Raw genomic sequence first — 19741 nt, 5'->3', positions numbered from 1 at the left:
GTATCTGATAGCTGGACAAGCAGGGAGCGAGGCCGCGTTGCTCCTGCCACGTCAAGCCATGCAGTGGTTAGGCCTGAGTGCTTCCAGGAGGGGCAGTGAAAACCAAAACCTCTCCCCAGTAACAAGGACTACTCACTGCTCTTGGAGGAGGTAGACGGCACGAAGGGGTCAGGCTGGTGTGGCCATTGCTTCAGTGTTGGACACTGGTTTAATTCTGTGGTTACTCGTCCTTCCTCTATGTCTGGCACGGCTGGAAATACCATGTCTTGTCGGGTTAACCCCTCTCTGGGCCTTCCCCCAAGTCTCCTAGGGTTTATTAGCAGTGATTTGTGCTTTAAGGACTAGTGAGATCCCTGAGTCATCTCCTTAGGCAGGGAGCTATTTATTTCAGTGTGTGTGTTACACTCCCTGGGAGTGGGTGTCTCTCTTCCGCTTTTGGATCCTGCCCTGACTCTATATAAAGACTCCAGGCTTGAATGAGCAGCAAAACCAACCCTCAAACTGGCTCCATCGTTTGGAAGATTCGTGCTGCTGATCCCGTCTCTCCTGGCTGAAGGAGCATGGCTGTTTGGAGCACGGGTAGGAGTTTGCGTGCGACTTCTTGTCCGTCTCCGCGTGGCGTAGCTGCTAGGACACAGCGTACTGTGTGTCCATGGCCAGGAGCAAGTCTTGCTCTACAGGAGGTTGTGAGCAAGAGGAAAGCACGATTTGGACCTCCTCTTCTTCCCTAAGGTCGATTTGCTGACACTGTTGGGTTTTCGGTTGGTGAGATTTTTCTTACTTAGGAGGGATGAGATATTTCTGATGAGATGAGATATTCCACTTAGGAGAGTGGCTGTAATTCTCCGTTGCTGTCAGAGCAGGGACTGGAGGTGCCACGGGCAGATGAAGATGGACTCCTCTGAGACATCATCAGTGCAGGAGCTGCCGGGTTTTCACTGTGTCTTATCTCCTGGGATGGCCCTTTTCAGACACATCCCGTGCTTGCTTGGTGGCCTTGTAGAAAGCTGCCTTGCTGCGTGTGAGTTTGGGGGTGCAAGGAGAGCCCCTCACGTAACAGTTCTCGGGGGAGCTGCAAAGAAGCCAGCGTGCTAATGGCAATGTTCATCCAAAAGCTGGCTTCACACCCAATGAAGCATCACCCTGAGCCAGAGGGACAAGTCCTCATGTCATTATGTCTTGAACTAAATTGCTGGCACTTCATGAGGGCTCTGTCTCCATAGCCTGAGGGGCCGATGCATTTAATCCGTATCAGCGCTAAAGAAACTTTGTTAACGTGACCTCGTGGTTTGGTCCTTACGGCTGCTGGATGCACATTGCTGTGGTTGTCTTTTTCTTAATTATGGCTATTCCTGTAAGGAAGGAAAGAGACCTAGAGAAAAGGAGAATTTTCTGAGCTCTTTGTCTGCAATTTGCCAGGCATGACATGCAGTCACAGAATTTTGCACTGGATTTTTCTTCTTTCCCACGTTTTCCCCTTTAACATCTAGATGTTTTTAATGCTTTCCTTATTTAGCAGCTTCTGTCTTACTGTACCAGCTAATGAAGGGTGGGAAGAATTTCTGCCTTGACCTTTTGTTGTTGCTGATGTTCTTCTTTTCCGCAACAGAAATCAGATATAATTTGAAACCTTCTCTGAGCTGCCCCTCCAGGCCCTGCGCCTGCGCTCCCCCCGATGCCTGTTTGCGGGTGGTTGGGAGCATCTCGAGTCGTGCGAAATGGCACAGAGCGAGCTGCCGAGCCTGTGAATCAGTGGGTCTCCCATCTGAGTCGGGGATAAATAACACAGCTGTAGGTCTGAACTTGGTTTTAAGTTGGTGATGGATTCACCTGCCTTAGTATGGGGGGAATGATTTGAGGTTGTGAGTACAGGGAAAGGTAAGGAAAGTGCCTGAATAAGAGAAGTGAATGGGACTCTAAAGGTGTCTCTGTCCCATTGTTTCTGCTGGGAGATGGAGACGTCTACAAGTAGATGAGTTTAGATTAAATATCAGGAAGAAATTCTTTGCTGTGAGGGTGGTGAGCCCCTGGCCCAGGTTGCCCAGAGCAGCTGTGGCTGCCCCATCCCTGGAGGGGTTCAAGGCCAGGTTGGACGGGGCTTGGAGCAACCTGGGCTGGTGGGAGGTGTCCCTGGCCAGGGCAGGGGGTTGGAACTGGGTGATCTTTAAGTCCCTTCCAACCCAAACCATTCTCTGTGTGTGTGTGAGGCATATCCCAACCTCAGGTCTCCACCTTGTGCTTTGGAAAAAGCAAATCTGGGAGACCTGCTAGTAGACAGGAGTTGATGTTGCCTGGGTGTCCTGAGCTTGACCCATCCGTATGCAAGAACTTGGGCACCTGGGGAACACCTCCATTGAATTTGCCATTTTTCCTGTCCCTCCTTGCAAACACCCTGCAGAGCCAATAAGCCCACCCTGGGGTGTCCTCGGTGGGGAGCACCTCCCAAGCCCCAGCTCCCTGCAGAGAAACGGGCTGAACCTCCAAAACGAGTTCCAGTCCTACCTAGCCTTGCTCGTTTGGCCCTTCTCCACGTGGGAGCAGACGGCTATTAAAAATTCTGGAGAAATTCATTAAGCTAACGGGTTGCCAGCCCCCATCCGTGACGGGGGAGGCCTGTCTGCCCTGCAGCCGTGTCCCCATGGGATGTGAGTTGGGAAGAGTGGCCGGAGCCAACCCCAATGGCATTCCCTGCTGCTGCGGCGGGATGTGCATCCCATGTGTGAAACACAAGGGCTGGCAGAGCAGCCCAGGGAGGTAGCCCAGACCTGATGGGACAGCTTATGTTTCATTTGCTGAAAGCACAGCAGAAATTAAATGAAGATTAATTAAACCTTTTCTTTTTTTTTTTTTTTTTTGTCTCCTGCTTCCTCTCGCTCTTTGCTGTTTCTAGGGAAGACTGAAAAAAAAAATGTGCTAGAGAGGAGGCTAACCTCTGAGCATCCTTTCATGGATGCAGCATTCGGCCCCCACGGGACTGCAGGGAAAGGCCCTGTAATTACGGGGAAGGTCCTGCGAGGCCGGGTTACACAACCAGGACGGACGGGGAGCTGCTCCCGCTTCGGCTTAGCAGCAGGCCGATGATGCTGTAACTCGAAATACTACCTGGCTATTATCCATTCATTGCTTTTTATCACTGTCGGTGTCCTCAACGCGCAGCACAGACCACTCGCGAGGCTCCGAGCCAAGGAAGGAGGTAGGAAGGAACGCGCAGGATCATAAAAGGGCCATTTGATATTTACAGTGCCTGGTGACATAATTCCCAGACAGCCCGAGCGTATCTCGGAGCCGGCTGACGAGTCGCCGGGGAGATCTTGCTACGATGCCACCAAGTGAAGGTGACTCCGTCCCGGCGCTGGCGGGAGCAGGATGCCCTGGTGGAGAAGTCGTGCTGCAGCGTCTGCTCGCAGGCTCCGCACCGGCTGCTGCCACCGGCATTAAGAGCCAAGTTGAGCAGCTGGGAGAAGGGATTCAGGGCTGTGGCAACCGCCTTGAGATGTGGTACAGGGGGAGCACTAACCCCTTGGCTGCGGTGCTGGGCATGCCCTGGTGTCGTGTGCTGGAGGACGTTGCTCTTGCGTGCTCCCCGGTGGCTTTGTGCTGTCACTTAAGATGCTGCTGTTGGCGCTGGTCCACGGGAGCCTTGGTTTCTGGCGTGCTTTGCAGGTGCTGTTGTGCCAGGCTCTAGGAGGACTTATTCGTTGCTGAGGGCCATGGGCATGCCTTGAGCTATTTGTGGGCTTAACCTCAGCTGTGCCCCCGTGGGCTGGGGGGAATCCTTACCCCTGTTTTCCAGTTTGGGAGCTGAGGTACGGAGGAATTCAGCGCCTCGGGATGCCAGCGGCATAATGCAGCATCCCTGCTCCCCGTGCTGTAACCCTAGCCTCTCCCTCCTCCTGCAGTAAGAACCATTTCCCATACAGACAGGGAGACTTCAGCATGTATCCTTGTCCCGTCAGGCCTTCCTCGGCTTTGAATTATTAAATATTGTCTCTGGTCTCCATTATAAAGGTTGTTAGAGCACAGCTACTTATCAGAATAGAAAATACTCGGTTTCCGTACTTTAACAGTTGGCTTCATCTGCTTGTGGGATTTACAATAAATGAGAAGAATTAAAAAAAAAAAAAGGGGCAAAAAAAATTATGAGAGCCTGAGGTTGGAAGTAAACACAGAGAAGTAACATCTTTGCGGGAGGATGTCCGCTTTTCTGTCCCAGTACCCACGTGGCTGCTGGTCTGTATCTTCTGTCTAAAACAAAATCCCATGCAAATTCATTAGCATTAATAGGCTGGAGAGTGTGTGCTGCTGTGACTCCGCTGATGCTGGATTAATTGTGCTCTGGGGGTGCCCCTTCCTCACCCCCCCCATCGCCTTCACCTCCATCAGCCAGCGGAGACCCCGGCAAACCATCCTGGCTGCGTTTTTGGGCAATGATGGTGATCAAGTGATATGAGGAGAGGCTGAGGGAGCTGGGCATGTTCAGCTTGGAGAAGAGGAGGCTGAGGGGAGACCTCATTGCCCTCTACAACTCCCTGAAAGGAGGGTGTAGAGTGGTGGGTGTTGGCCTCTTCTCCCAGGTGAATAATGACAGGACCAGAGGAAATGGTCTGAAGCTGCGGCAGGGGAGGTTTAGGTTAGATATTAGGAGGAATTACTTTACTGAAAGAGTGGTCAGGCACTGAACAGCCTGCCCAGGGAGGTGGCTGAGTCACCATCACTAGAGGTGTTTAAGAAACATCTAGATTTGGCACTTCAGGCCATGCACTAGTGGCAGAGATTGTAGGTTGTGGGGTTTTTTTGTTGTGAGGGGTTGGTTTTTTTGTGTGTGTGTGTGTGTGTGTGTATGGTTGGACTCGATCTCAAAGGTCCTTTCCAACCATGAAGATGCTATGACTCTATGATTTCGGCTTAGGGGGAGCAACAAGAAGGTGCAGATGCAGAGGAGGAGACCCAAGGCCAGCTGCAGACTGCAGCCAGCTGCGGAGCTCAGTGATGGGTTTATCGTTATTCCTGCCAGCCTGAAGCCCTGGCTGCAGATTGCCGTAATTTCCAAGGTCACGTTTTTTTCCTTGTTACTTGTAAGACATCGGGTGGTACCTGCTGCTTTGCACGTGGCTGGGTTTAAGCAGCAGTAATCCGGTTATTCCCTGGCTCTGGAAGTCTCTTGCCCCACAGCTGGGCACCTCCTGGACCACTCATCTGCAGCATCCCCGAGCGGAGCTGCGTGATGTGACCCAGGCAGGTGATCCCTGTTTTTCCCAGAGCATAAACCATGGAAACCGGCTTGAGAATGAGCTGGAAATTGTGACGCGGGGTCACAGTGCTGTCAGCCTGTGTCTGATTTCCTTGGACCTGCTGGGAGAGGCCCCGTCCCCTTCTCCGGCTCCCGAGTTAAGCCGTGGCAGCTCTCCCAGGCAGTGGTATGGCACACGGGGAGCTGCCAGGGGACTTGGATCATGCCTGAGAAAAGGGGGTTAAAAGCAGGTTTTTGCAAGCTTTTGCCTGCCATTTTAAACGGGAAGGATGTTTCCCTGGCAACGAGATGGATGCTTCCCAGCAGAGCATATGGCTTCCATCGACTTTGATTTACCGGCGTGTTGAAATGGCAGCTAGTTAATCTCTCTTCAGCTTTAATGTGTCCGTGCCCTGTGTCCCTGTTACTTATGAGCTTTAAAAGGCCGTGGGTCTGGCCCCTGCGGTGCTGGCCTTGCTCCCAGTCCATCCCAGGGCTGGAGCTGGTGGGGTCCCATGTCAGGGTTGGGTCCAGGGACCTCTGCAAAGAGGGACCCGCACGGAGGACCTGAGCATCGCCTGGAGCAAGGAGCAGCGGGGTGGGCAGGAAAAACCTTCCCTGTCTCTGCTGCCTTTCACCAGCCGAACTCCTCCTCCTCCTCCTCGGAGAATATAATCCGCAGCGCACTCTTCCTTTCCTCCTCCCTGCTTTAAATCATTTTTAGATGTTTTCCACCTTTCACCACACAATCATCTGCCTCCTGCAGCTTGCTATTTATTGTTGTGTTTACTGGCGCGGAGAAATAAGGAGAAGGGAACAAACCTGTCCTTTGCGGAGCGGGGGAGCTGGTTCCTGCGAGCTTGTGGCTCTCCCAGGCTCGATGGCATGTGCTGGCCCCACCACGCTCCCACGGCAGCCGCCTCCGAGGGGCAAACCCTTGGGTGCACCCCTTCTCGTTGCTGCCCATCGCTGGGTCTCAGTGCTTCGGCAGGTTTGATGAAAATTGGCCAGTGGGTGCAAACGTTAGGTAGGGACAGTGAGGGAGCCAGAGAGGGCGATGGCAGGAGCCTCGTTGCCTTAGGAAGCGGGATAGCCGGAGAGGTGCATTCGTGCACCCGGGCGATGCTGGGGCTGGTTCCCGGCTGCCCCTGCCTGTGGATGGTTTGTAGCCGCGAGGGCCAGGCACGGGGCTCGGGAACCTGCTGGGTAGGGTGGCCTTAAATGAGATTAAAGTGTGGCGCTGGGCTGCGAATGGCTGCGCCGCAGGGACTAGGGGAGACACACATCATTCCTCCCCTCTTCCACTCAGGGAGGATTTTGGGGAGCTGTAGAGGAGGCAATGCCGTCTTCTTTGCAAGTATCCAGGCAAGCCACAAAGCCCCGGTCGGCACATGCTGGCTCTCAACGAGCCCCCAAAGCTGCCCAACCTGAAAGGCTTTAAAAAGGCGGCTCCCTTGTAATGGAGGTTGCCTTTATTTCTTCTATTTATTTCTTCTGGCAGGACCATTGCTTTGTCCTCCTCCCTGGGCAGCCTGTCCCCCTGCAAAGGGCGCTGTATGACGGGGGTTCACCTGCTCACCCATCCACACCTGGCCACCCGCTTGTTGCATTTGAGTTATGCCGGAGAAGAAGCAAGAGATAACAGAAGTGATTAACCACCCGTTGGTGCTGGGGATTAATTTGTCCGGTGTGAGGAGAGGCTGTGCCCTGGCAGACCTGGTGCTGCCTGTGCAGGTGGGGCAGGTGTCACGAGCTGGCTGTTCTCTGCCCTGAGCAAAAAGGGGACACCGGCGTGGTTGGTGGCAGGAGCATCTCCCCATCGTTCCTCGGGGACAAATCTGGCTCCCCAGGAAAAATCTGGCTCAGGGAAACTTTACTGCTGTAGAGGGGAGATTGGTGGAAAAGGACTTTGAAGCTCCTGGAAGACCCGAAATAGTTATATTAGTGGCAAAGTTGAGCGGAGTTTGACTGGCAGCTGTTTTGATGCCCTCCCCTCCATGCAGCATAACCAGCTGTTTCAGCAATTTTTTTAGGGCTAAAGAGTGCTGCCTTTTTAAGCCTGAGCTCTCCGGAGATCTGGGTTTGTTTTGCATCCTCTCACCCCGAGCGGCTCCCCCAGGCCCCCCTGTCCGCATGGCCCAGGCACTGCTCCCAGCAGAGACCTTCCATCCCGGCGGACGTGAAAAGCACCAGGGCCGTATTCTGCCACCTTTGCCGTGGAGGAGCGCACCCTCCTGCTGCTGTGGGGAAGGGATGCAGAGCTCCAAAACTGGCCGCTGGCCTTTTATTTCTTGTTGTTGGACCTAATCCTGCGTTTTTTTGCGTGCCAAACTCGGGTGTCTCTTGGGCATCGCGGGGTTTGGATCCAGCTGAGCTGGACGCGCTCTCCTGGCAGTGCAGCCCCCGTGGCTTTCAGGGGGTTATTCCTGATTTGTACCAGTCTGAGTGGGGGAGAGTTGCGGTTTCTGCTGGTTATAGCACTCCCGTTATTCCTCTGGGTATATTTTTTTACCCAGCTTGAGGGTCATCGTCTTCTGGGGACTAAAATCAAAAGGCCGTGAATGAGCTCTCCTGCTTTTTGGCTTGGAGCTCCTTCCTAGTCACTAGCTGGGACGAGAGAAGTAAAATTGAACAGATGGCAAAAATTACCAACTCTAGGACATATTATACGGGCAGTTTGCAAATACTTCTTTCTTTTCACCAAGACTCGGTTAATTAAATAAACTGATGAGCAAATGAAATTAGCGGTGCTTTGGTAATGCTTGCGTTTTATGCTTTGGCATTATCCGTTAGCCGCTGGCTCCGAGAAGCCACGTTCTTGTCTTCTCGTTATGGAGGCACGAAGCTGGGGATGGACCCAGAATCTCCGCTGTCCTTCGCCGTTAGCTGGGAGGGAGCCCCGGAGCACAGCTCTGCGGTCCTGCCTTTACAGAAGCGTAAACCGTGGGCTTGAGGCATGGGGAAAGTGAGATTTTTAAAGTCAACCTTGAGATTTTGAGCTGTTTAGTTGCCTGCTGGGGATCTGTAGACGGTTCGTGCGGCTGCTGGGAGCCGCCGAGCCTCTGTGCCGGCAGCTCCCTGCGGATGCTCTCGGCGAGGATGCTCGGTTTAGAAGTAAGTCTTGGTGCTATAAAACCAGTGCAAAGTCAGAGCTGGGGAAGCGAAGCTCGAGGAGCTCAGCGAGACAGAGCTTGTCCTTCGCGGGCAGGAAACCTCGGGCTCCAGCTGAATCGCTGATTCTGGGACAGACCTTTGAAAAACCAGCTACTATTCCTGTCTGCAGCGGGAACCAGCCCTGCACATTTTGAGACGATCTTCCTATCTGCAATTAGACCGGAGCCTATTTTTGTATATCCCGTTCCCTCGAGGAATGTTTAGATGAGATGCAGCATTACATTTTACAGGGGCATCTTGCTTTTAACCCAGTTTTCGAGCTCAGTTAAGTCAGGCCAAGTGACTTGCCCAGGTCAGTCAAAGAAGCTTGACATCAGCAAGAAGATTTTTTTTTTTTTTTATTCCTGCCTGCTCCAACCATGCGGTATAAATCTTAAATTTATTTAATTCATTTTTCTTGAGGTGTTGCAGAAAAGCAGGGCTTCGCCCGTAAGAAACGGAAATGACTTGATCTCCGTATGCAGGTAAAGGTTAGATGAGGAAGGCTCGTGTCCCTGTGCTCGCCAGTAATGGTTTCTCAGAGGTGGGGAGGAAGCACAGGCTCTTTTGGGGGAATACCCTGCGGGATGAAACGGCGCAGTGCTCAGATTTCAATCTGAATAATACGGGCATTGCATGAGACAGCAACTTTCCTTCACATTAAAATCAATGGATGCGCTCTGAGTAAATGCCTGTGCAGACATTTTAAGAATTACTTAAATGTCCAATGTTTTGTACTCTTAATTTACCTCCCAACGCACCGTAATTGCACTGTGGTCTTTAGGATTTTCTCTCCCGTGAACCGTTTCTGCAGCTGCATGAATATATTTCTCCCCACTAAGTTTTTAAACGAAAACCTCATCCCGGCAGCGCTGAATCGCAGCGGAGACAGACTCTTCTGGCAGGTGCATGGGCTTGATTAATACTTTGGGTTTTCCTCCAGACATCTGGCTCCTCGGAGGCTGCGTGCGCAGGGCACGGAGAATATGCAGACAAGCATTTCCCAGTGATTCATGTTAGATGAGGATGGAGAGGAACATTTGAGCTAGAACTTTGCATGCGGTGATTATTATTAATAAGGCTTTTACTCGGAGTTGAGTTGCCTTGAGTAAGTTAAATGAATAGAGCCAGCCTGCAAAACAAACAACCGATTCCTTAAATTTAACCCCTTTTTCTGCTGTAAACGTTCAGATCTTGATCTCCATTCCCTGTCATTTCCAGTTGGCTTTTGTCCTTTCAGGCTTCAATCCAGAAAAGCTCTTAGGCTCACTCTGGCTTGGAAGTGTGGAGACACATGATCCTTTACTGGACCGGGTCATGCAAAGATACATCACATAAAACCCATTTCTGCTCAAATTCCTGCCGTTCATGGGTCCAGGTGGGGACTCCGGCTCTGGGCAGTCGGGGAAGATGATGCTGTTGCTGCTCTCTGGCTCTGATACAAGCAAGAGGGAAAGGCTGGAGGAGCTCTTGGAGTGGGAACTGATTTCAGAAGTGGTAGCTGTTGAAGGAGAAAACAAATGTGAGCCCGTATCCTGCCCTTTTCCTAGCTGAGAAACGTGCTGCCTAAATAGAGGGAAGGCAGGGGAAGAGAAGTTTTGTGACTTGTGCCCATAGAGTGAAGCTATGGACACCTATTCCTTTTTCCTTAGTTTGCTGGAATGGATTTGTGAATGCTCCTTGTGTGCCCATAAAGCAGAAAATGACCTTCCCCCCGCCCCCCCAAAAAAAAACTGATGCAAAGGAGGTCTCATCCCCCTCTGTTTCCCTGGGGTGTAAATGTGCAGGCATGTTTCGGTGGCTGGAGGGGAGCCGGAGCGGGGAAGCAGGGTGCTGTGCTCGGCCAGCAGCGTTCCCGCTCCTGGCCACGTGTCCGGGGAAGACCCCAAAAAAACCCGATCTGCTGGAAAACCACCTCCTGCGTTTTGCCACATTGCTGTCGGGCAGCCAGGAGAGCAGGTTTGCTGCATCTGTGCACGGGGGGCTGGGGGGCGTTTCCTGGGGCTCGTCGGGAACATTAACCCTCTCGTTTTCCTTCCCACCCCAGTGCCACCCCTGTGACGTGATCCGCGATCTCTTAAGACCTGATTCTCTGTAGCCTGATTAATTCCCACCTCTCAATTCCCACACTGCAGCCTCCTCCAGGAAACTGCTTGGGTCCTCTGGAGATGCTCCGTTGCACGTTTTACGTCACCGTCCTTAGCACGCTTTATGGCTTTGTACGAACAAGGTGCGTCTTATCGGGGCTGCGCAGCCATCATCTCAGTGCACCGAGGAGGCACAGGAGCTATTAACGTTGTCCCAGAGAGGCTTTTGCTAAAGATTTATTAAAAAGTGTATAAACAATGAGAATCCCCGCCTTGGAGCCAGCCTGTGTGTTGCTCATAGGGAAGGTTTTCTACCCGCTGGGTGCCCGGGGAGCCTCCACGCTCCTCCGAGGAGTGAGACCTGGGCTGGGCACGGCCGAACCTGCGGGGAATGAGACGCCATCAGGAGCTATTTTGGGAAAGGAGAGCATTTATTAAGGCACAGGACCGAAAGGCAGGACTCCCTGCTTCTATTTTCAGCTCTGCTAGTGACAGAAGTCGCCTTGGAAGATGATTTTGGCCGAGGCTGAGGGATGTGGAAAGCCGGAGTGAGGCATTTAGGCTCGTGTTTAGCCTTGTAAATGAAGAGCTGGGTTACAAATCACGGCAGGGTTGCCGACATGAATAAAGATGATGGATGCTCCTGGCTAAGGGTAGGTGCAACGCGCAGCGTCTTTACCCCTGGAAAAGTCATGGCGTTATCAGAGTTCTGCTTCTGATTCACCGGAGGTTTGAGCAGAGCTGTAAATGCTCCCGTTCTGGTTATGGGGCCCTCTGAGTGTCAAAAGGCGTTTGACAATCTCTGTTTCTCTTCAGTGCGGATGTTCTTTCGCCTTGGTTTATTGTTGTTGCTGCGTTTTCATGGCCCTGTGATTTACGTTGAAGTTTCAGATAGTTGAAAGCCAGGGCTTTACGGAGACCGCAGCAAACGGATTGCTGGGATTACAGATGGATCGCCCGTCAGCATTTTGGTTTTATTTTAGCACAATTATCAGTGCCGTTTTTACATCCCCAAAAGTAATTTTTAAGAGTTTTAAATGTTTTCAGTTGTTTTCCATTGTGCAGCTCTCAAATACCTGTCATAAAATACTCCTTCCTTTCCGGCTTTGCTCTTTTTAATTAGATCTTTAATTCCCTTTCCCAATTCCAGGGAAAGCCAGCGAAGTGTATAACAAGCACAGTGGCTTGTTACCAGCTTGGGCCGCCTCCTTGTATCGTATCCATCCCCATCGCATCCAGGCATCCCGTTGCTAATTACTGGTGCTCCATCAGAGGAAGCCCAAAGCTTTTGGATGTTGGGTGAATGTTATCTGAATACAAGTATTTCAGGAATAAAAATTTCAGGTCTTTTAAAGTTCTTATGTAAATGGCTGTGTAGATTCCAAGGGGGTTTCTTTTGGAAGGCAAATGAGATGATTAACCTGAAAAGCTTGATGATGATTCCATCATATGCTTTTACTGAGGGGAAAAAAAAGAAAAGAAAAGAAAAGGACAGTCTTTCCTGTTTCAAGTCATTTTAAGTAAGTTTTTTCTTTTTGAGAGGGAGTTCAGTCATTTCTTTTTCTATTGCTCACATGAAGCACGATGGGTATGAAATCTGGATATGCAGATTTTTGTGCTGGGATTTATCGGTTGTAATAAGAAGCTTGTATGGGCGTTTTAAGTCAACGTAACCTTTGGATGTAAAGCCAGACTTTGGGAGGACTTTGGATGTATTAGTATTAGCAGCAGTCAGATTTGTGCAGCTGAGTCTGGGCTGAGCGTAAAGGTCTAAGCGACAGGAGTGGGGGATGCCCAACAGCAGAAGGTGCTTGGGTGCCCGTCGGAACGGGGCGGGGGGGAGAAGATGCAGTGACATGAGGTGTGTCCTTCTCCAGTGGCTCCAGGAGGCTGGAGCCACCTTCCTCTGTGCCATCGCTCCATGGAGGGGACAGTGGTCCAAAGCCCACTCTTAGCACCCTGGTCTGGGTTTGGGAGATGCTGGTGCCGGCTCCAGCCGTGCCTTGTGTAGGACCCAGCTCCTGCCTGCTCAGGAGGAGGATATTGTCTTCTCCCAAAGCTCTAAGCAGAATTGGCATCTTTAATGTAAAAATCATTAGACGGGACATAATTAACGTTCCTTATTGCACATTAACATTACCCAGAGTCAGGCTGCAGACATAATTTGCTTTGATTAGATATGTAGCTTTAAAAATTAGATTCTTCCCAACCCCTACACTATTTATTGGCCTGTTTCCCTTTCCCTAGCTATCCATTATTGTCTGGAGCCCTTTCCTGCGCTGTCTGGGTAGATTAGGTGAAATTAAAGCAGAGTCAGCCTTCCTGTTCCCCACTGCCCTCCTCCGGGGGAGCTCAGAGGACATGCGCCATCTCCGGTGTGGACATACCTTTCAGCTTTCTTCCAACCCTTATTCATAAGGGGTCTACAGATCCTGCAAAGCCTCCCAGGAGCCATATAGCCTCCAAAGAAAGGGGGGCAAAGAAAGGTTTCATGTTCTTAGTCTCCTTTTACAGCCTCCCAGAGGTTTGCGAACCACAGGGTCAAACAGAGCAGCTGTGCATCACTGTGGAGCTATTTTGGGATGCTTGAGCATCTCACCCTGTGATGAGCCAGTGCCTGCATCCCTTGCTGGCAGGACCGTTCCTTACCTGGTGGCTGAATGTCCCCATCGGGACTGAGACAGGGAGATTTTGGTCCACGTGGGATTTGGCCGTGGAGCTCCCATACTTCACTGAAGAAGCTGGTGCCTTCCCTGTTGCTTCCCGTGCTTGGCAGTGCTGTAATTAACGCTGGCCCTGCAAGCATGATCTGCATCAGGTCTCCCCGGCAGTGAGAGCCCTGGAGAGCATAGAGCCGAAATTACAGCAGCCCCGAGCTGGCCCCAGGGAGGTGAGGGAACGGAGAGGCTGGGGACAAGGCTGCAGCCGTGTGCTGGGGAAGGGAAGAGGTGGCACCTGGGCATCCCACTGCCCCAGCAGCCCCCGGAGCTGCCCTGGCTCTCCCCATGTAACTGCTGCTTGCACAATCCACCCTTGGGATTCAAAGCGATACAGTTATTTTTCCTTTCTTTCTTCTACCCGATCAATACATGTCTAATGACAAATTTAATGTACAGCAATCCGCTTTCTTGTGGCGTTTGTCCCTCCCAGGACTCATCATTTGAACGTGGCATCATTCTGGATCCCTCCGAGGTGGTCACCTAACCCAACGCAGTGTGCAAGTCCACGTTGATATTGGCGCTTTGCTTCCAGCACCTCCCCAGGCATTTTGTTGTGATGTTTGGTCATAAAAATACAACCCAGATTCTACTTCTTTAATCAGAAAATGTAGGATTTTCTTTTTCCCCTCTTCCCTTTCCATTATCTGTTGTTTTTGTTTTCCTCTTTCTTCTTTCATTGATTATTCATTTGTTTCTCACTCCAACGTAGGAGTTTGCAGCCAAATCTGGGCCACCCCAGCAGTGGGGCTGCCTTGACCCAGTTGCAGCTCCCTCCCTTCAGCCATGTGGGGCTCTGCTTCCCCCACCACGGTGGGTCCCCAGCTCCCGGGGACCCGGAGGGATGGATGGAACCCGTTTGGCTGCAGGGCGGGTTGTGGTAGGCTTGTTTATGGCAAGGGGTTTTAAGAGACCAGCTGGGGGACAAAAAAGCATTTTAAGTGAGACACAAGGAGACATTAGGGACATCGTGAGTGGGATTGCAAGGGATGTTTTTCTTGCTCTCTTGAGGTTGTTTCAAGTCTCTGGGTATCACATCTGGTGTGAGAAGAGGAAATTTGCAGAGAGAAATCAGGCAATTGTCCTTATCTGGTCTGCACTGAATTCATCTCGCTGCTGACAAAGTGCAGCCTTCGCCGAGATGGCTCCGAAGGTCCCTTACCTCCAGCAGGCAGGGGATGGTTCAGCCTGTGGTTCAAATAAATACTGCAAGTTCCCCGGTTTTGACTTGTTATTGTGACATTAATGGTCATTGTGAAGCCACAAGCACGACCCGCATGGCGTGAAACTCCTTCGCTTTATACAACGAAAAGGAGCAGAACCCACCAGCTGAACCGTACCTTATAAATATTCAATATGCAGTTTGTAGGAATGCGAGACAAAGCCAGACAGATGAATTATTTAATGCTTTTAAAGAATGCAGCTTTTAGTTTCTCCCTGAGCTGGCCTACTTTATTGTGTCAGTAAATAGATCTTTAGTAAATTAATTTCCCTCCTTTTGTTTGAGCAAGCAGTGGGCATCTCGGGCTGGTGGAAACCTTCTCCGTCTGTGAGCGGATGCCAGGACACCTCTGTAGCTGTGGAAAGGAACATGAAATCCGCTGGAAAATGTCCTACCTTGGCAAGGAGGGGAAATGCAATCCCACTCCTGTGTAAGGAGAATGCATAAGCGGAGCATCAGGGGAGTTCTGTCGGGGTTCGCGTTCAGCCCGGCTCCTGCTCATCAGCCAGTCTGGGCACCGCTTATCGTGTTAATAAACGAGCGTTTCCCTCGTTGTTTGCACGCTTGTTGAAAGCGCGTTGCAGTAAGAGCTTGACAGTTCCTTGGGGAAATAATGTCAGAGGTGATCAGAGCCAGCAGCTGGGAGAGGAATTGGGTTGGAACTGGCCAAACTGGGAACAGTCCAGTGGGTCCGTCTGCTTATAACCCTTCCAGTTAGTAAAACCAGGGACTCTGCTCTCCCTTTTTACATGGTGTTGTAGGAGCAGCATAGTAAATACTCCTAGAGAAATACGTCCAAAAATGCTCTCTGGATTAGTCTGATGAAGTGTGAAAAATTCCCGCTCTGGAGACTCATGTGCGCTCTCTCTCTCTCTCTCTCTTTTTATTTTTGTGTTCTATAGTTTTCTACTAGTTTTCTCCTGCCTGGTGCTGTCTGTCTTTTCGACCATCGATGAGTACCAGAACAGCTCAGAAGGGGCCCTTTACATCCTGGTAAGTGGAGGGCTGCAAATGAAGCCATCAGCGAGGCATTAAAACAAGGTCAAAAGCACACAAAATACCGAGGTTGGGGGTGTTTAACTTGGGCAAGAATTTAAATTGTGGCTTGTGAGAAGGGGACCACTGGCACCTGCAGGTAAGAAATAGGGAAAATGTGAAAAGGAGAAATCTGGATCAGGAATAAACTAAAAATATTTTTAAAGATCCCTTAAAACCCTTCTTCCTAAACTTTTTCTGCATTTATCTTCAATTGCAAAGCCTAGTAGCAAGACTGATCCCCACTGAAAAGCAGTTTGATGTCCAGCAGCTCCCAGTATTTAAAGCTGCCGGTGCGCTGCGTAGGGAGCAGCCTGCTCCTCTCCCACGTCCCTGCAACTGTTTGATCCGACATCAAGCTGCAGACTTTCGTTCCTTAAATAGCCTGGCATCCCTCGCGCTGACAGCGTGGCTTCTGCCATCAAGAGCCCGCAGAGAGATCCTGCACGCACCGCCACGGCGCGGGGCTGCCGGATTCACGCCTCTCCCTGCCTTTTGTCTGTCTTCCTCTTCCCCAGTCCCTGCCCTACATCGGCATCAAAAGGCACTGCAGGCTAATTAGGGCTTCGTCAGGTTTGACACATGACAAAGCTGAGGCAAGCGCCGCTAGTAAAGAAATGGGAGGAAAGGGAACGTGCAGGTGTTCGGGTGGTGATGGAAGGAGCTGCGATGCACAGCATCGGCGTGCTCGCTTGGCATCAAAGGATGGAGGATCTCCACCGCCCCTGCACCAGATGGCCCAGAACACAGAGACAACCAGGCCAATTTTCTAGGGAAAAAGCTCAAATAGCTTATTAAGAGTCTTAGGGTGGAGTAGCCAGTGATTTCCATCTCTGGTCTTCCCCGATCTGCTCAGCGTTAACCTAGCCAAGTCATAGAGCATGGAATGGTTTAGGTTGGAAGGGACCTTAAAGATCGTTTAGTTCCAAGTCCTGGAGACTCGGTGTCTTCTCCCAGGTGATAGGACAAGAGGAAACAGCCTCAAGTTGCGCCAGGGGAGGTTTAGGGTGTGTATTAGGAAAAATTTCTTCACCGAAAGGGTTATCAAGCATTGGAACAAGGCTGCCTAGGGAAGTGGTGGAATCGCCATCCCTGGAGGTATTTAAAAGCCAGGTAGGCGTGGTGGTGAGGGACATGGGTTGGTGGTGGGTTTAGCAGTGTTGGGTTGATAGTTAGACCTGATGATCCTAAAGGTCCCTTCCAACCTAGATGATTCTATGATAAGTATGTACTCATCAATGCTGTAACGTGGGACACAAACACAATATAAGAAGGTGCAAAATTCTAGTTCACGGCTACAATGTGCGGTACCTCTCACCACGCCAGGGGAGGGTGAGGGAAGACGCAACAGCAAAGATCTGACAATCATTCAAGCCTGGGCTCTCCATTTAATGGTGCAGAGAGCTCTGTGATGTGTTTTCTGAGGTGTGCGGAGTTTAGGTTATGGGTTGGTACTTGGTTCTGGAGCGTGCTCTCCATCACGTTGCTTTCTCCACTGATGGCGTTGTCTCCCTCTCAGGAAATCGTCACCATCGTGGTGTTTGGGGTCGAATACTTTGTGAGGATCTGGGCGGCTGGCTGCTGCTGCCGATACCGGGGCTGGAGGGGAAGGTTAAAATTTGCCCGCAAGCCTTTCTGCGTCATCGGTAAGACCTGCGTCCGATTTCCCAGACCAAAATGGCTATTGCGGGCTCTTGCTTACACAGTGCTCCGATTGTATGGGTGTTGGGAGTTGACCCTCAGCTGCTTCACGGTTGCCTTGAGAAGGGAAAGAGTGCAGAGGCCAAAGTCCTAATCCATGGGCATGTTTTTTGTTATTCTGCACGAGGTCCACCCTGTTTTCTGCAGACCGGGGAGCCATCCCGTGGCCCTGCGTGTACCCCAGGCATCGCTGACAACTGCCCATGGCCGCAGAAAGGGGGTTCAGCCAGGAGAAGCTGAGCACAGGCGCTGGGATCCTGCGATCCCGTGTCCAACCTCGACACCGAATCGCTCGGTGTCGTTGAAGCTCTCGGTGTCTCACTTTGCCTTCCCCGGTGCTGATGAGGTGCCTCACAAGGGAGTTATGAGACTTAATTAATTCTTGTTTGTGAAGTACTCGGCGGTCCTCTTGTGAAAGGGGCCATCTGTGCACAGCAGTTATTTTTAACGGGGTAAGGAGTGGGCAGAGAGGCCGTGCCGTGCGCTATGAAGCCTGCTTTCAAAGGTCCGGGAGCTGGCAATGGTCACGTGCAGGTTTTTAGCTTATTCCACAGAAAAGCACCCCTATAAAATTTGCATAGAAAACCAGGGAAGAGGGAAGTTCTCAGGATCCTCAAACTTGGGATATATAGAGCAAGGCTTTTTTTCGTTGGCCTTTTTCTTGGCCTTTCTGCGTCCGTGAGCACCCTAAGATTGCTATGGTGGACCTCAAGGTTTTCATTCCCAATTTAGACAGGGGAATTCACACCTCTGTGTGACACTGTAACAGGCAGCTGCGGCTGATTAAAAAAAGGGCATGCAGTTTGCAAGGATTTAATCCAGTTTAGCGGTGTTAACACTGAATCATAGCAGAATTCAGGCTTTGCAGTATTTGACACGTTTTCTATAGGAAGGATGAGTGTAGAGAAAGAAACTAGGGCGTTTCCATAAGGTGCGTAGTGGCTCCTTTCATCCAGGTTGTCCTTCCAGTACAAGGTACAACTGACACAAGGCAGCTTTCCTGCACAGCCTCTGCTGCCGGCGGCAGTAGGTGCGCCACCCCGTTTGGTCGTGGTTCAGCAGCATTTCTTCAGCTTTCAATGCTCTCTGTTGGTGCAGACATCATGGTGCTGATCGCGTCCATCGCCGTGCTGGCAGCGGGGTCCCAAGGGAACGTCTTTGCCACCTCGGCACTCAGGAGTTTGAGGTTCCTGCAGATCCTGCGCATGATCCGCATGGACCGGCGGGGAGGCACCTGGAAGCTCCTGGGCTCTGTGGTCTACGCACACAGTAAGGTGAGCAAGCCCTAGGCAAGGATGTTGAGTTGCTCTTCGTGTTTCTCCCCACCAGAGACGCCCCTTTGGTTCAGTTCTCCACCCCAGACATCTCCCAGGCCTGGGGAGATTGGAAAGTCACCGCAGAGTAACGTGGGGAGCAATGCAAAGTCAGACACCAGGTCCGATGGAGCCCTCCGACCAGCAGAGGAGAGAAAGGAGGGATGTTCGGATGTTTGCAGGGAGTATCTTGAACATAGCGACCACCTGCACACTGACACAGCTCATTTCAAAGAGTTAGCAATTAGCCAGCAGCCTCGTTAAGCACAGGTGGTGTTGCCAGCTCTTTGTCTACGCTTCAAAGCGTTTCTGAAAGCGCATCCTGCGAGCGGCAGCCTCTCGCAGGCACGAGTGTTGTGCTGGGTTCCTCCTCCCAGTGTGAGATCATGGACCAGTTGCAGAACTGGTCCCGGGTGTAAGGCACCGTTCTCCGGTTTGGGAAGAGTTTGTTGATCGCTTTTTTTGTTCCCTGCTGCTGAATTATTAATTTGAATTTTCTCCTGTTTCCTGCACTTTTCCCATTGAAAAGCTTAGCCAGCTTGTCCGGATCTACGTAAAAATCACAGGGATTTTGTGGCTTTTTTGTCCATTGCTGTATTAACTTCATCCAAAACCAGTCACTCCTGTGAATTCTGAATTAAAACTTCCCTGAAATTGGGGGATATTCTATCCAGACCCCAGCTTTGTAGCTCCCCCCCAGTTAGCGGAAGGGACCTGCCCTAAGCAGAGTCCCCAGGGATTTGGGGTTCCCATTTCAGTTTTAACCCCCCTTCCCTGTGAGAACTGGGGAAATATTATTTTTTCTTTTTTAGTCCCAGTTCGGCATCTTGAAATAATGGAGCTATTAAGACTCCCTTTCCTTCTCCATTTGCTGTGTGTGTTTAGATGATGGGGGTCTTCAGGACAGGGATTGCCCCATGCGTGTGGCGGGGCCACCACCGCTACGTGTTTCTGTCTCAAAAAAGTGTCACTACTGATCTCCAACCGGAGCCCTGAAACCTAAGAAAATGCAGGGGAAGTTCAGATCTGAGGCCCATCCGCAAGCAAAGTAACTCAGCTTTCGGAGACGCGCACCAGGATTGCAATTATTCTCTTCTATTCCTTAATGATCTTGCAGGAGCTGATTACTGCCTGGTATATTGGCTTCCTGTGCCTCATCCTGGCCTCTTTCCTGGTATACTTGGCCGAGAAAGGAGAAAATGAGCACTTTGATACATACGCAGATGCACTCTGGTGGGGTCTGGTAAGTAATTTTCCTAGAACAGCTGCTGGTTATTAAAATA

At 51.1% G+C, this 19741-nt stretch overlaps 1 protein-coding gene across 9 annotated transcripts in view; it reads left to right on the top strand.

Annotated features, from left to right (window-relative positions):
• The window catches only part of KCNQ2 (potassium voltage-gated channel subfamily Q member 2), a 78038-nt gene that overhangs the window by 9161 nt on the left and 49136 nt on the right, over nt 1-19741 (top strand). For all 9 annotated transcript variants that reach the window (XM_063349645.1, XM_063349642.1, XM_063349650.1 and 6 more), the window contains exons 2-5: nt 15312-15402; nt 16964-17090; nt 18244-18419; nt 19576-19701. In XM_063349645.1, the coding sequence (XP_063205715.1) occupies nt 15312-15402; nt 16964-17090; nt 18244-18419; nt 19576-19701 (520 nt within the window). The remainder of the gene's footprint in view (nt 1-15311; nt 15403-16963; nt 17091-18243; nt 18420-19575; nt 19702-19741) is intronic.

The sequence above is a fragment of the Chroicocephalus ridibundus genome, chromosome 12 (assembly GCF_963924245.1).
Source record: "Chroicocephalus ridibundus chromosome 12, bChrRid1.1, whole genome shotgun sequence".
Classification (NCBI taxonomy): domain Eukaryota; kingdom Metazoa; phylum Chordata; class Aves; order Charadriiformes; family Laridae; genus Chroicocephalus; species Chroicocephalus ridibundus.
The sequence above is the reverse complement of the archived record's forward strand: the minus strand, read 5'-3'. Positions and strand labels throughout refer to the sequence as shown.